At 39.3% G+C, this 13380-nt stretch overlaps 1 protein-coding gene across 3 annotated transcripts in view; it reads left to right on the top strand.

The window, feature by feature from the left end:
• The window catches only part of stxbp5a (syntaxin binding protein 5a (tomosyn)), a 127368-nt gene that overhangs the window by 76935 nt on the left and 37053 nt on the right, over positions 1-13380 (top strand). For all 3 annotated transcript variants that reach the window (XM_042503040.1, XM_042503039.1, XM_042503038.1), the window contains exons 6-7: positions 1035-1098; positions 1925-2008. In XM_042503040.1, coding sequence (XP_042358974.1) covers positions 1035-1098; positions 1925-2008 — 148 coding nt within the window. The remainder of the gene's footprint in view (positions 1-1034; positions 1099-1924; positions 2009-13380) is intronic.

The following is a 13380-nucleotide window of genomic DNA, read 5'->3' as shown; positions in this document are numbered from 1 at the left end:
AGTCACTCTTTTCAGCTGTGACCTTCCTTGGCGCTCTACATCACCCACATCATCTCTTTAAGGCAGGGAAGGTTAGGTAAATTTTGCAGCCACGTGGCAACGCAGGGAGAGGAGGTTGGACATAAGGCTGTCGGGGGGGGGAAGGGGGGGGGGGGGGGGGGGGGGGGCAGCCAAGCATTTTGTGCTGTCTCCACTGACATGCAAATGGTCGCACGCACACGCACCAACACACGCATGCACATACACATAGCCACTGGGGACTGCTTGGCCTGACAGAGCCATCCATCACAACCTTAAGTGAGCTCATGTCTTTGAACAGCCTTTTAGAGCCTTGGAGTGATTGGCAGCTCTGTCCTCCCTGGCGGACCTTTTCCGCAGGTTCAAAGACACTTGCTTTCCACCTTAGTGAACTATATGTTTTATGATCTGGTTTTGATGAATGAGTACGCCGTTAAAGTAACTGTTTACCCCAAAATCGGAAACACATAGTTTTCCTCTTACCTCTACTGTTTTTTTATCAGTCTTGATTGTTCTGGTTCAGGGTATTAAAGATATCAGCTGTCTTATTCTTATGTTGCATTCTTATGAACATAATGGCATTAGATGGCACACAGCTTGTGGTGCACAAAGCCCCTAAAATATTCATTCAGGTTCACATGGGAACTGTTTTCTTTCTATCGATCTACACTCATCAAACACGTCACAGTGCAGGTGGAAGCGTGCATCCACTCATGGACATTAATCTTCCAAGATAAAAGTTCTTCTTAGACAGCTGGGGCTGGAGGCATTTTGTTTTTGGGTTGTCCATTGTTCATTGATATGTATGTCTGTCCGGATATACGTATGTGCCATCCTCGTGAAAGCAATATCTCAAGAATGCCTTGTAGGAATCTTCCAGATTTGCACAAATGTCCACCATGAACTGATTAGAGTTTTGTACAGATATGAGAAAAACATTTTTTGAATGTTTTTTGTTCCCTTTAAAAATACAAATAAAAAACTCTTTATGTCTCTGTCTTTGTCTCTCCTTTAAGGTCCTCCAAGGCTCACCCTGGACCAGTTGTCCACATAAGCGACAACCCCATGGATGAGGGAAAGGTAAAGAACAACATTTCTCAGTCCACAACTGCCAACATGCAAATACATGTAAACACAAAATACACATATGCTTTCTTTGATGTCATCCTCTCTCCCTCAGCAGTCACACAAAGCAAAACTATAAACACTGTTACACTGCATAACCTCACACGGCAAGGTGTTACTTTGGTGACAATTTGGTACAGAATTCAATGTTGCAGTGAGAATAGAAAGTACAAGTTGTGTGGAAGTCATGACTTGGAGAGGCCAGTTTGCTTTGTCGGTACTGTATATCCTCTTTACTCGCTCTCTTTACTGTTTAAGCCATTTTTCTCATGCACCTCTGTATTTTTCTTTTTAAACACTATAAGATAAGTAAAGTAAAATGATTGACTGAGAAAACAATGATGACTCACCATACGCCCTCTAATATACATTCCTCTCTATCTACCTTTCTTTTTTCACACAGAACATACTGTGTGTATATGGTCAGAGATAAAATTAGAATACAGCCTTATTGTCTGTACACTCATGACGTAAAGCTTTGTGGGGTAGTTCCCACTGCACAGCTTTAGTGACACATATTTCTAAAAATAAGTCTAAAGAATCTTACACTTTACGCTCTCAAAACCAAATTTTTGCATTTTCTGTCATCAGCTCTTAAGAACCAGGGTGGGCAGGTTTCTTCCTGAGCCTCCGTAGACTGCTTACACCTGACTTCCTTTCATGCTGCGCGAGAATGTCAAATGTATTGCTTCTTTTTCCGCCCATCATGGGGTCTATTCTATCTCCCTTCTGTCATCTCTTCCACCTATCTCACTGACTGCCTGTCGCTCTTCCTCTCCAGCTTATAATTGGATTTGAGTCTGGGATCGTGGTCCTGTGGGATCTGAAATCAAAGAAGGCCGACTATCGCTACACTTACGATGAGGTAGGCAAATCTCCCCTATTTCCTTTCTTCTCTAACAGTTTTCAGTCATTCCTCCCACTTTTGATCCACAGAGAATCTTTTAATACAAAAACTGGGAATTAAATCACATATTCATGAGCTGAACTGTATACAGTTCTGCTTTTATATGTGTGTGTGCGTGTCTCTGTGTGTTAGAGAGGTTATTCCTAGAACAAACCTAGAATATAAGATAGTTTCCCACAACTAATGAGGCTTGTAAGAAGGTAAAAGGTAGACACACATACAGTGCGCGGACACACACTTCAATAAGTTGGTGTCTTTTCTCGTGTGTGATAATAGCATGAAGAGAGAGTGCTGACTGGGAAGAAAACGCCGCTCTACCTCCTGTTTCATCTCAGTATAGATACAGAGGGGGAAAGGTCAGTCTGCATAGGAGATAGCAGCTTGTGTGTGCAGTTTAATGAGGATGAAGTTTGGCTCGCCAGAGTTTTACAGCTGACGCTTAGTGGATCCACTGACTGGATTTGGGCTAACAGGCTATGATCATTAAAGTACTTTTTTTAACAAATGTGTTTATTACAGATTCTTAGTGACAGATTTTGCTACCTTCAGACAGAGCCAAGCTAGCCGTTTTTTGTTATGAATAGGACAATTTATCTTTGTTTATAATATTCATGTTATGTGTATTTTCAAATACATTTTAATTTTGCAGAGAAAAAAAATAATATTTTCAAACAATAATTTGGCAGCCCCTCTGAAAAGCTATGAGGACCCCTTCAGGCATTAAAGACTTAATGTTGAAGACCCAAAATTTAGCTCACAGACATTAGAATTGTATCACTCTTAAAAGAGTTGTCAAACTTTCAAAGTCAGGTTTATTTGTCTCTTCGACAATACTCACTGAGCATACATTGGAGCAAAATACAGTTCTTCATCGACCAGGGCAAAATTATTAATATAAAAGACACACAAAGTGCTGATGCATTTATATGTGCAATGTAGAATGGACAAAAAGTAGTGCAGATTTGAAGTTCTCCTACATTTGTTTGCATGTGTACCATCCTGTGGCGTTGGAGTGAGGGATGGAGGGTAGCATTCAGAGAGTGTTCAGAGTTCTGAAATTTAAACTTCGCTTCTTTAAAAAGTATGAATATATCTCCACTAATAAAGCATACTCTCTTTGGCTGGTGCTGCAGTTGCAACTGAAGAGGATGTTTTTCACTCAAGTGATGCCATTTAAAATGAAGAACAATTTGTGAAATGCATGTTTTAACAATGTCATGATTTATACAGTAGAGCGCCATGTGTTGTGATCTCCGGAGTGATGTTACAAGGTTTCACAGTGATTGCAATTGCATATTGCAGTTGTAAAAAGGGGCAGCATTTTGTAAAAGGTCCACCTCTTTAAAGCACTGAGTCATGTGGCTTTATTGGCGTCCCCAGAGGCAATAGTGTGTGTCTATAAATAAAAGACGACACCACACACTAAAAAAAGACACGGTGTCAGAGCTGCTCGGATCCCCCCTGGACCTGGCATGTGTCAAACCTAAACTGCGTTACCTGATTAGTTTTTATACAAAACTTTGATCCCACCAGTGTAGTTGCTGTATTTGTTTTGTTTTTATGATATTTTATGGATATGATAAAATGAGTGAAAGCCTTTTTTTTATGCTGGTTTTGGAAAATCTTTCCATGCATATTTGCTTCTATGGCTGAATGATCTCATCTATAAACTTGTCATTGAGGTGTAAGCCGACTAAATAGTTGTGAGGACCAACATACACACACACAGTCAACATGTACATGGTCATGCAGTGGTGTCCGTAGTACTTAGACACAGAGCCAAGCTGCCTGTTTAAGATAATGAGATTAATGTAACAGTCATGCTGGTGCTCACCTCATTGGCAGTGTTGTGGAGCTGTAAGCACGCTGAGATAACAAGACTCACAGAGGACAACACAGACACAAAAATGGGAGTGGATTTGGTATGTTCAATCTGTACGGTCCTCTCTCTCTCTCTCTGCTCTGTCTCCCTCTCTCAGATAAGCTAATATCCTCCCGCTGCTCCTACGGCATTACAGTCTCTCATATTGAATCTCCGAAGGGAGCTCATCTCTTCTCTCCAAACCCCTACAGTTACACCTCTCCAGAGACTCGGGGGTTGAGTGGGATGGAGCTGCTCCTCATTTCGCTCCCTATATGATTTACACTGACAAAGGGAAGGAGCCCTGCACCACAGAACCGTTCTGTCCTCTCTTCTGGAAAGCCATGGGGTTATTCCCCTGGCTGACACATCCAAATGGTTATTAGAGTCAGATATATTTAAAGTTTACGGCCCCAGACCAGCCTTCAGGGCCACTGAAGACAACGCTTGTGTTCTCCTGTGTGGCATCACTAGTGAAATGTGGTTGCGATTGGGCTGTGACTTTTCTGTTATTGCTGCTGTGGACAGAGCTGCAGCCAACACTAATTAAATGGACTGAAGAGTGAATGTTGTGGAATATGAGCACACCAGAGCTTTGTAAGGGCAGGAATCGGTGTATGGGCAAAAGTAAAATGATCTTGATATCAGTGTGTTATGATTTTCAGTTAAATGGAAACCTCTGTATTTTTTAACCTTAGTCCACATTAAGACTTCATGGTGTGCAACAACTGTTTACATTTAGATGCCATCTGAAGGAATGACAGTGGTGGACTAGGCGTACTTGAATCGTTCTGCGGTGGCTTTTGTTGTCTTAATTGGAACTGATGACAGAGATAGTGAAGGCTGAACTAAATGTCCAACATCAAGATGGTTGCTATGTAAACATGGGTCTAATTTAATTTTTTTCATTGTTTAGCTCATTTCTGACGCCTTGTGCTCACACTATGAATTATGTGCACAAACGCCGTCTCCGTATAGCTTCTGCTAACAATACAGTAGGGGGAAATACGACTTTACAGCTTAAATCCATTGCAGCCTCTATTCTCCCTGCTGTGCGCTCTTTTTCCTGCTGTGTGCTTTCATTCAAACACTATTTGCCTAGAAGCTTGCCGCCAAGTATCAAAGTTGTCAACTGAAATGAACAAGGAAGCTTTTCCTCTTCTTTTCAACATCGGAGTAAGCCAGCAGACCATGCAGTGATGGATACAGACTTTGGGATAGGCATATCTTAAAGAGAGAATTTTAGTTTTGACGGAAATTTGGGGGTGTTTAAACAAATGAATAGCAGTCTATGGTCTAAGAATTCAAAGGATAGAGATAAACGTTTCTTGTAAATTATCTCAGCTGTATTCTCTTGGCACATTTTTAGCAATTCTTCCAAACTTCCTTACACAGTGTCAGCAAGAAAGGATGAACATAAGAACAAAATGGTACTGACGTGGTTAAAGGCAGCATTTGTTAGTTATAGATGCTGTCAACCTGTAGACACCTGGCCCCTCACGCAACAACTAAGTTTCCGGTAGAGTTCAGACGAACGGCAGAGGCGATAAAACTTTTGTTTTTACAAGCTCTCAAAGAGCTGAGAGAGCAGCCCTTCCACTCTGTGTCTATCGGTGGGTTGTCTATTATTAGCTGTGGATCAGCAGTATGGGTTTCCAGTGAGTGCTAGCCAGAGAGCATCCTTCACTCTGACCCTGCTCCACTCTGCTCCGTCTGACTCAACACCTTGGTCTGAGTCCAGCCCTGATGAATGGCTGATATCACAGCCAGATCGGAGTTTCTTCTTCCCCACTGCACCTCCTGTTTGTCTGCTAGTGGCTGTTGCAGGCTCAATAATTGCATGTATGATTAAAAAAAAAAAAAATGTGTAAAACCTTCAAAAGTCATTTGGTCATTCAGAATCACTAATTTTATTCCACAGTCTGCTCAACACCCCAGCATCCTGCCCTTTTTCATCTATCAAAGCTATTCAATATCTATCTGTGCTTCCTTCCTCATAGTTTTTGTACTTCTCTTTTTTTAAGCATGATTTTGACTCTAAATCTCCTGTTTCTTGCATCATTGTTCCCAACCTGTCTTGTCTCTCTTACTTTGTCTATTTATCTCAAGGTGGTTGTGCTGTTATTCCTTGCTGCTTCTATAATAGGTAGGATAGTGCAATAGGGCTACAGAGTTGTCTCACCCTAAAGCTGGCAGTAGAGGTAGCAACATTGCCAAATTAGCGTCTGTGTAACAGTGACAGCTGGCAGAACTGGACGGGTGTGTGTTATGTGTTCGACCCATCGCCGGGAGATTTAAAAGGCAGCTAGTAGGAGTTAGCAGGTTACTTAAAGAAGAACAGAAAAGAAAATTTCCACAAAGTAGGTGGACAGTGAGTTCCTGGTCCTAACCCCTCTCAGCAGAGGACAGCATCAACCGCCACATAACAGAAACTTTATATAATTGTTATTGCCACTTGATGGTATTGGCTAATGTTTTTTCTGCTGTGTCACATCAGTTTTGTGCAGGTACAAGAGGAAAACTATGACTTTTTGGAAAATGGGCTCTGTGATCTCACAGTTGTGTGAGGAGGAGAGTTTTCAGAAAACAGAAATTCACTCTTGTTGCGTCAAGGAATGCACCAGGTTGTTTCCTTGATAATGCTGCACTGTGAACAACAAATTCATGTGGACATTTTCAAGAGGAGAGCTTTTTGATGCAGCAGCTAACAGCTAACAAAGATTGCCTTGAGTTACATTATTATGCGTTCAAGCTCTCTTATAGTAAAAATGAGTACTTGGCAAAGGTAAATTATAACATTCTCATGATATGTTAAATGTAAACTGTAAAGGAAACTTAAATGCAGTGTTGGAAAGATTTTTTTTTGCTTTAACACCAGTAAAAAAAATAGATATTAGAGAGAGAATTATGATTATTATGATGTGTTACAAAGTAAAAATAATTTTGTAGCAGTTAATTAACATTTTTTTTGTTATATGACGGAAGGTTATTTTAAAGGTTGTTTCAAAAATTTGCATGATTAGATTTGCGCTAATTCAGAGACAATTTAATGAAGAGCTGCATGACTTTTATGATGAAGATTTCATCATCAGTGCATCCCTACTATCTATCTGTACTTTATTTTCTAATTGTTTTAAGATTCCTGTTTTAGTTTTTATATAATTTTGACTCTGTTTCCCTTGTACATTGTGTTATTGTTCCTGTCCTTTTTTCTTTCTCTAACTTTTGTCTTTTTCATTTTGTCAGATCATAAAAAGGGACCAGCAGTTTCTGCCCAAAAGCCCTGTAACTCTTGCAGAAACTGTTGGTTACCTTGGGTGTAACATGATGTGTCAAATTCTGCATCAAAACACATACACACACACAAAAAAACCCCTGTGGGGTAAAATGTTTACCAAGGAGCAAGATTCAGTTCTCAGAGCTATTATTGAAGGCCAACAATAACACAGTAAAAGTGCAAACTTTTTCCCAAAACCACTAAGCATTAATTACTTCATTTCCAAGCAATACAAAAAAAATTTAACTGCTTTGTCTGTGGAGGAATTTCTGTTGTTTACATATTTTAACATCAGAATTCATATAAGCAACCTTGAATGCTGGATGAAGGTTCAGTCATATTAAAAACAAGTTGTCGTAAACAATTTGGTAGCACTTTTTTAATCTAGTTCAAAATGGGGATTCATATAGGACAATACGTTGACAAAAAGAAGTTTCTGAGGCTTTTTTGTTTTGATGGACAGCTCAGTTGACTCTATTTGATATGCCCGACCGCGTGCAGTAAATCCCCCCATCTGGTTGTCTGAGAAGATTAAAAGCAAATGCTACAAATTATTGTCAGACTCTGTCTGACACAAGTCTGGCTTCATTAAGAAGTATACTCTTCCCCCCTAAGTCCTGCTGAGAATACTTTACAATTCATAGCTGATGGGTCATTTGGCAAGTCTGGCGCAATATCCATTAGATGGATAGAATATAATTCTTTATATGACGGTCAGTCTCTGTGGGGCTCTGTCCGTCAGGATGTTATTCTTCATAATAAGAATGTTAACTCATGGTTAAGAAAAAGTTGATTCACTCACTCACACTGGTCTTACAAGAGTTGTTAAGGAATTTTATTTTCTTGTGTGATTAGAAATAAAGATCTTGAAAAGACTATTGTGTTTTTAACCACATGTATCACTCTGTTGGTCCATTGCTTTGTTCAATAGAGAAATATCTCTACAATTATTGGGTGGATTGGACTGTCAAGTGGATGGATCTAAACCTTTTGCCACTGATTCTTTTGCTTACAGTCTAATGTCTATTGATGATTATCAGCTTTGTGAGGCTGTACTTATATTAATGCTTTGATCTAAATGGGGACTGTGTGAGAGGAACTAACCACTGGGGAGCTCCCCCAAAAACCACATACCATCAAGGACTTTTTTCTGTTTGCGTTTGCACCACTAATAGGAACGTTGAAGTGAAAAAGAGATGCAGCGAGTTAGTGCTGCAGAATCTGTTGTTTTATTGGGGGTTTTTTTGGCGCCCATGTTAACAGGTCAGAGCAGCCATGCTGCCTGTATGACTAGCACTGCTCGGCTGCTGCTCAGCTGCAGCACATCTAGAAAAATAGAGACTCGCTAATTTTTTTCCACATGACATTTCCGACTTTCAGTATAAATAGACAGTGAACATAGAGTTTTAATGGTCATGCTGACTTTTTTGTGGAAATACAGAAGTTACAGCAGCAGGCAGCTCTGAGGCAGCGTCAAAGCAACAACGCTGTCATTATGAACACCATAAGCTTGCCAGCCACCGCAGTTTCGCAACTGCAGTCGTTCCTAGGCTTTACATTGCAAACACAATAAAAAGCAGGCTTGTTGGAACTGTGTTCTTAGAAGTTTTTTATGGTCTAAAAATGCCCAATGACAGTGTTAGCAAGGAGATGTTAAGCATGTATCGTGTTTAGTAGTTGCATTAGTAAGATGTGTTTTAGAGTTTAGCAAGAATTTAGCACTAAACACAAAGTACTGTTGAGGCTAAAGAAATTGCCATTAATTTTGTGGGTACTTAGTCATAAATCAAAGTATTGAAATTAAGAAGCTAACCTATGGATAGGAATGGTGCTAGATGAAAAGTCAGCGGATTCAAAGTTATCACAATTCAGACCTAGCAGGGCCATCCCTTGAGCCGTACTTCTAGCATGGCTGAAAATCCTTGAAAACCGTCCTTCATTGTAGGGATCTAAAAAAAATCACAGTAGTTTACGGTATTTTAGGAAGATTTGACTTTTCATGTATCACCACCTATATAATATGTTAAAAATTAAAGACCAAAGTCCATTTTTTACTTTAAGGGTAATATAATGTGGCTTATTTTTCTCCAATCATAAATGAAGATGCTGCTTCACCATTTTTTTTTTTATAAAGAATAAGCCCTAATTGGTAAATACAGGCTCATAGAGGCTTGTTTCTCTCAGGGCTTCTATAATAACCACAGAAACAGAATGGATTTCACGTACCAAAACAAAAAGGGATTGCTCTGTGGAAATCACTGTTGACATACTTGCCCCCAAATGCTTGTTTTTTAGATTAGGCCTTTTTTGGTTGAATGTTTACCTACTTGAGCTCAATTACTATTGTGTGTGTGTGTGTGTGTGTGTGTGTGTGTGTGTGTGTGTGTGTGTGTGTGTGTGGCTCTTCAAGGCTAAGCTGTCTTTGTGTCTCAGCGCGACACTACTCTGGCAGGAGCTATTCTAATTAGGGCTGTGATATGCATGTTTCTGTGTATATCTGTTTTCCTTCACCAATCTCAATTTGCGCGTTTGTTTTTGTCTTTGGCGTGAATTAGAGTGCATGTATCTGTGTGTCTATGTGTGTCAACACACGTGCTCGTGTGTGACTCTAATAAGTGTTGACTGAAATCTCTCATCCCCCGAAGACCAATCTGTGAAAACTGACCTAATGTAATAAATCATTAAATTAGTCTTTTTAATTGGTATTGTTTGATATGATGAGTACCATGTGTTCCAATTACTCTACTCATTTCCCAATTAAGCACAGTGCATTGTTCCCTATTGGGACTGGCACAGGGAACAATGCACTGATAGATTTCCAGAATTCAGTCCATTGAAGCATCTGTGAATGGGTGAATGACGGATTTTTTGCCTAAACGTGTGAATGAGTTCTAGCATTTACTTGTATATCTGCAGATGGTATCTGGGCTGCAGTGTTGTTTTGTGTCTCTTTGTGGCCATTTTGAGTTTTTTCCTGGTTGGTATGTATTAATTACATTTTCAATAAAAGCCAGGCTCCCCCTGACACCTTGGTCTGGCAGGCCCCTTCAGTAATCCATCCATGGCTGATATCACAAAGTTTCACGGTCCAATTTTTTTGATTCAGTTGAGAGGGCCTGCAATTGATATATGAGACAATATCGAAAGTCTATTTCAAACAAGCTGCCAGAAGAAGCTTCGACTCCTTTCTGCTTTTCTTTTGGCCATAAAAGATAAAAGCAACACATAAAAAATGTAAATAATTTGTAAATAATTATATCTGGTGAAGGACTGTAAAGTTCACTGTAAATTGACTCCACTAACACACATAAAACAGCACATTAGTTTCTGAAAGAAATCTCATTTTAGCACAAACCATGATGTTTTTCCTAAAATTTCAGTGCTATCTGTGTTAAAGTCCTGAAGGGCAGCTGAGTGTAAAAAGTTTAGTTATTTTTTAAAGTATAAAATTCAGCTCATCAATAACTGTCAAGGTTCATAGACAAAACAGGTTTTTCTTGCTATTCATTTTCATTCATTGCTTTTGCACTTTTACAATGCACGAATTAGCCTATTTTCCTTTAATTATTGCTTAATTTATGCTTTTTCTTACTCATGATTGGTTAAATTCACTGCATCTCCAGACAGAAACTATGTTGCCATAGCAAGAAGTTAGTGGAGTGTGATGTCCGTCCAGCCTGGTGCACCATTGAGTATTTCATCTCATAACGGCATTGTTCACATATGGCATGTGCCTGTCTTTTGACCAGTATTTTCTTTGAAATCCAAAATATTTATTCCTGAGTAAATTATCTTTTTCTTTCTTGCTTGTGATCATCTGCTGTTTGACAGTGACACATAAGTTTAAAAAAGGACGTATCCTAAAGATGATGGTGTGGATCAATGTTTTCCATTCCCATCATGCTATTATAATCGTTGATAATTAAATTGATCAATTGATCCAGATCAGTGGATAGTTAAATTCCTATTAGACCCTCTTCCACTGGTAGTCCAACTCATTATTATATCATCTTTATTAAAACTTAATTTATCTATTAATGAAACGTGAGTAAGAACAATCACTAAATCTCAATTCTACTTCCCAGATCCCCAATAGTGTGCTCTTAATGTCTAATTACACAACTTACACAGTAAAGGATAACTCATTTCAGTCCCGGAGAGTGGGATGCTAAATATTTTAGAGATTCGGATATTTGTTCACACTGCATACAGCACACCTGCTGTAACTACATCCACACCACCTGGCACCGCACACTGGTGAATCACTTCTGGCAACAAATCATTGACAAACTGCATCCCACCTGTCCCTGTCACTCTGCCTACAGAGCTCACATCCGCCATCATCTTAGATAAGACACCTCGGCCATTATTCATTATTCAGGAACCTCCAGAACTAAAGAATACTTGAAAAGAAGAATTTGAGTCATTTTTTATTTGTGCTCCTTTGTGGGAGTGACAGGGGCTGAGTCATCAACTGAGTAATGACATAATATGAGTGGTGCGTCTACGCAGCATGATGTCACATAGCTCTGTCATGGTGACCTGGAGTCTTACAGAGAAAACCTAAAATAATAAGACATTTAAAAAAATCCTCAAGGCCGAGCATCTAAAAACACCCACATCAGGAAGTTCTCAACAGTACCACTTTCTTTGTTTAATCTGTGTGTGGGTTCAAGGTCTGGCCGAGCAAGGCTATGTGATGGATTACGTACTTTACCAGGAAGCAATAGATGGGTTTTATTACCCATGAAAACATACAAATATGAAACAATTTACCCCGCGAAAGATAAAATTAGATATGTTGTGGTGAGAGTATCACTGGTGTCACATGAGCACAAGCCAACGTTGGTTCCCTATGTCTCATTTTACTGTTTTCTGAAAATCTCAGCACGTTCTATGAGCCCGACACGCAGCACCATTTATGATTAATGACACACTGAGGGCGAAATTGATATACACCTAAATAAATATCAGCTTCAATTGGAAGAGATTGACTTAACCTGACCGTGTGCTCACATCAGCATTGACAGCGAGCTAATCGTTCATGTCAGATGAGCGATGTGAGACAAGAAGGCGAGAAAACCAGTGGCAAGTTCACACTTAAACAATAACTGGGACTTCAGCTTGAAGAGTGCAGGGTGGAAAGAATAAACATAAGCATGACCAAAAAGCACATTTTTAGAGAGAACAGAGGCTGTTATGCTACTTTCATGCTCATACTATTTAAGGTTTCTATTAAAACATGTTAACATGCTGTAATGCTCAAAAACACATTATTTCCCTCAAATTGTCCATGCTGGAACATTGTATTTGTATAAACAAATTCCTACCCAACCTCCCACTTCCCAACCACTGGATCATTGGTAACAGCCAGACAAAAAAGGGGAAAAAAGTTACATAAAAATAACGACAATGAAACAAATTTTAAAGAGTAACTAATAAACAACAACAAATAAAGAAATAAAAATGAGTCACTTTAAGAGATACTGATGCTAGAGAAGAAAAAACAGTTTGAAATGTATCATTCAGAACAGTTTGAAACATTACTTTTTTGCTGTTGTTTTTCTCATTATTTAAAACTTTAAAACCACATTTTAAATGAAATACAGAAAAACAGGTTCCATTTAAAGAGGCTATAGTAGCTAATTTTCACCACCATGTCAGAGAATATGCCACGTCATTGTCTCTGAGAGAATGTTTCCCCTGACAAAGCAGTGGGCTTGTGTTGGGACATATTACTGATGCTGCAGGTGCTCTGCTAAGAACATGCCCCTGGGTGAAAATTCATGTGACAAGCCTCAAAAAAGTGTTTTGGAAGCTGACGGGAGCTTCACACAGATTTGGTGCATGTCATCGTGTTTCCCTGATGTCAAAATGTTCGCTGGGTTTAATTATGAGCAATGAAAAGGGCATCAATAAGCACGGTTGCCCTTTGCTGGCATACTTTGGGCATGATGCGTTTGTGTTTCCGATGATTGCTTGTCAGTAGATAAATTATTGTGAGCCAGGATTACAACAGCAACAGGACTGTTTAGATGACGGGGAAGATGAGAGGACAGAGCGAAAACTATCTCTCCAACTCCTGTCTTTCTTTCCTCTCTACATTAGCTTTTTATTCTATCAATTGTCCATGTAGTTCTTTGTTTTTGTTTTTTCTTTTTTTGTCTTGATTTGAAGACCTTAAAACAAAGT

This window comes from Plectropomus leopardus, chromosome 16, assembly GCF_008729295.1.
Source record: "Plectropomus leopardus isolate mb chromosome 16, YSFRI_Pleo_2.0, whole genome shotgun sequence".
In the NCBI taxonomy this organism is placed as follows: Eukaryota; Metazoa; Chordata; class Actinopteri; order Perciformes; family Serranidae; genus Plectropomus; species Plectropomus leopardus.
Note: the sequence above shows the minus strand (reverse complement) of the source record. Positions and strands in the feature narration are given on the sequence as shown.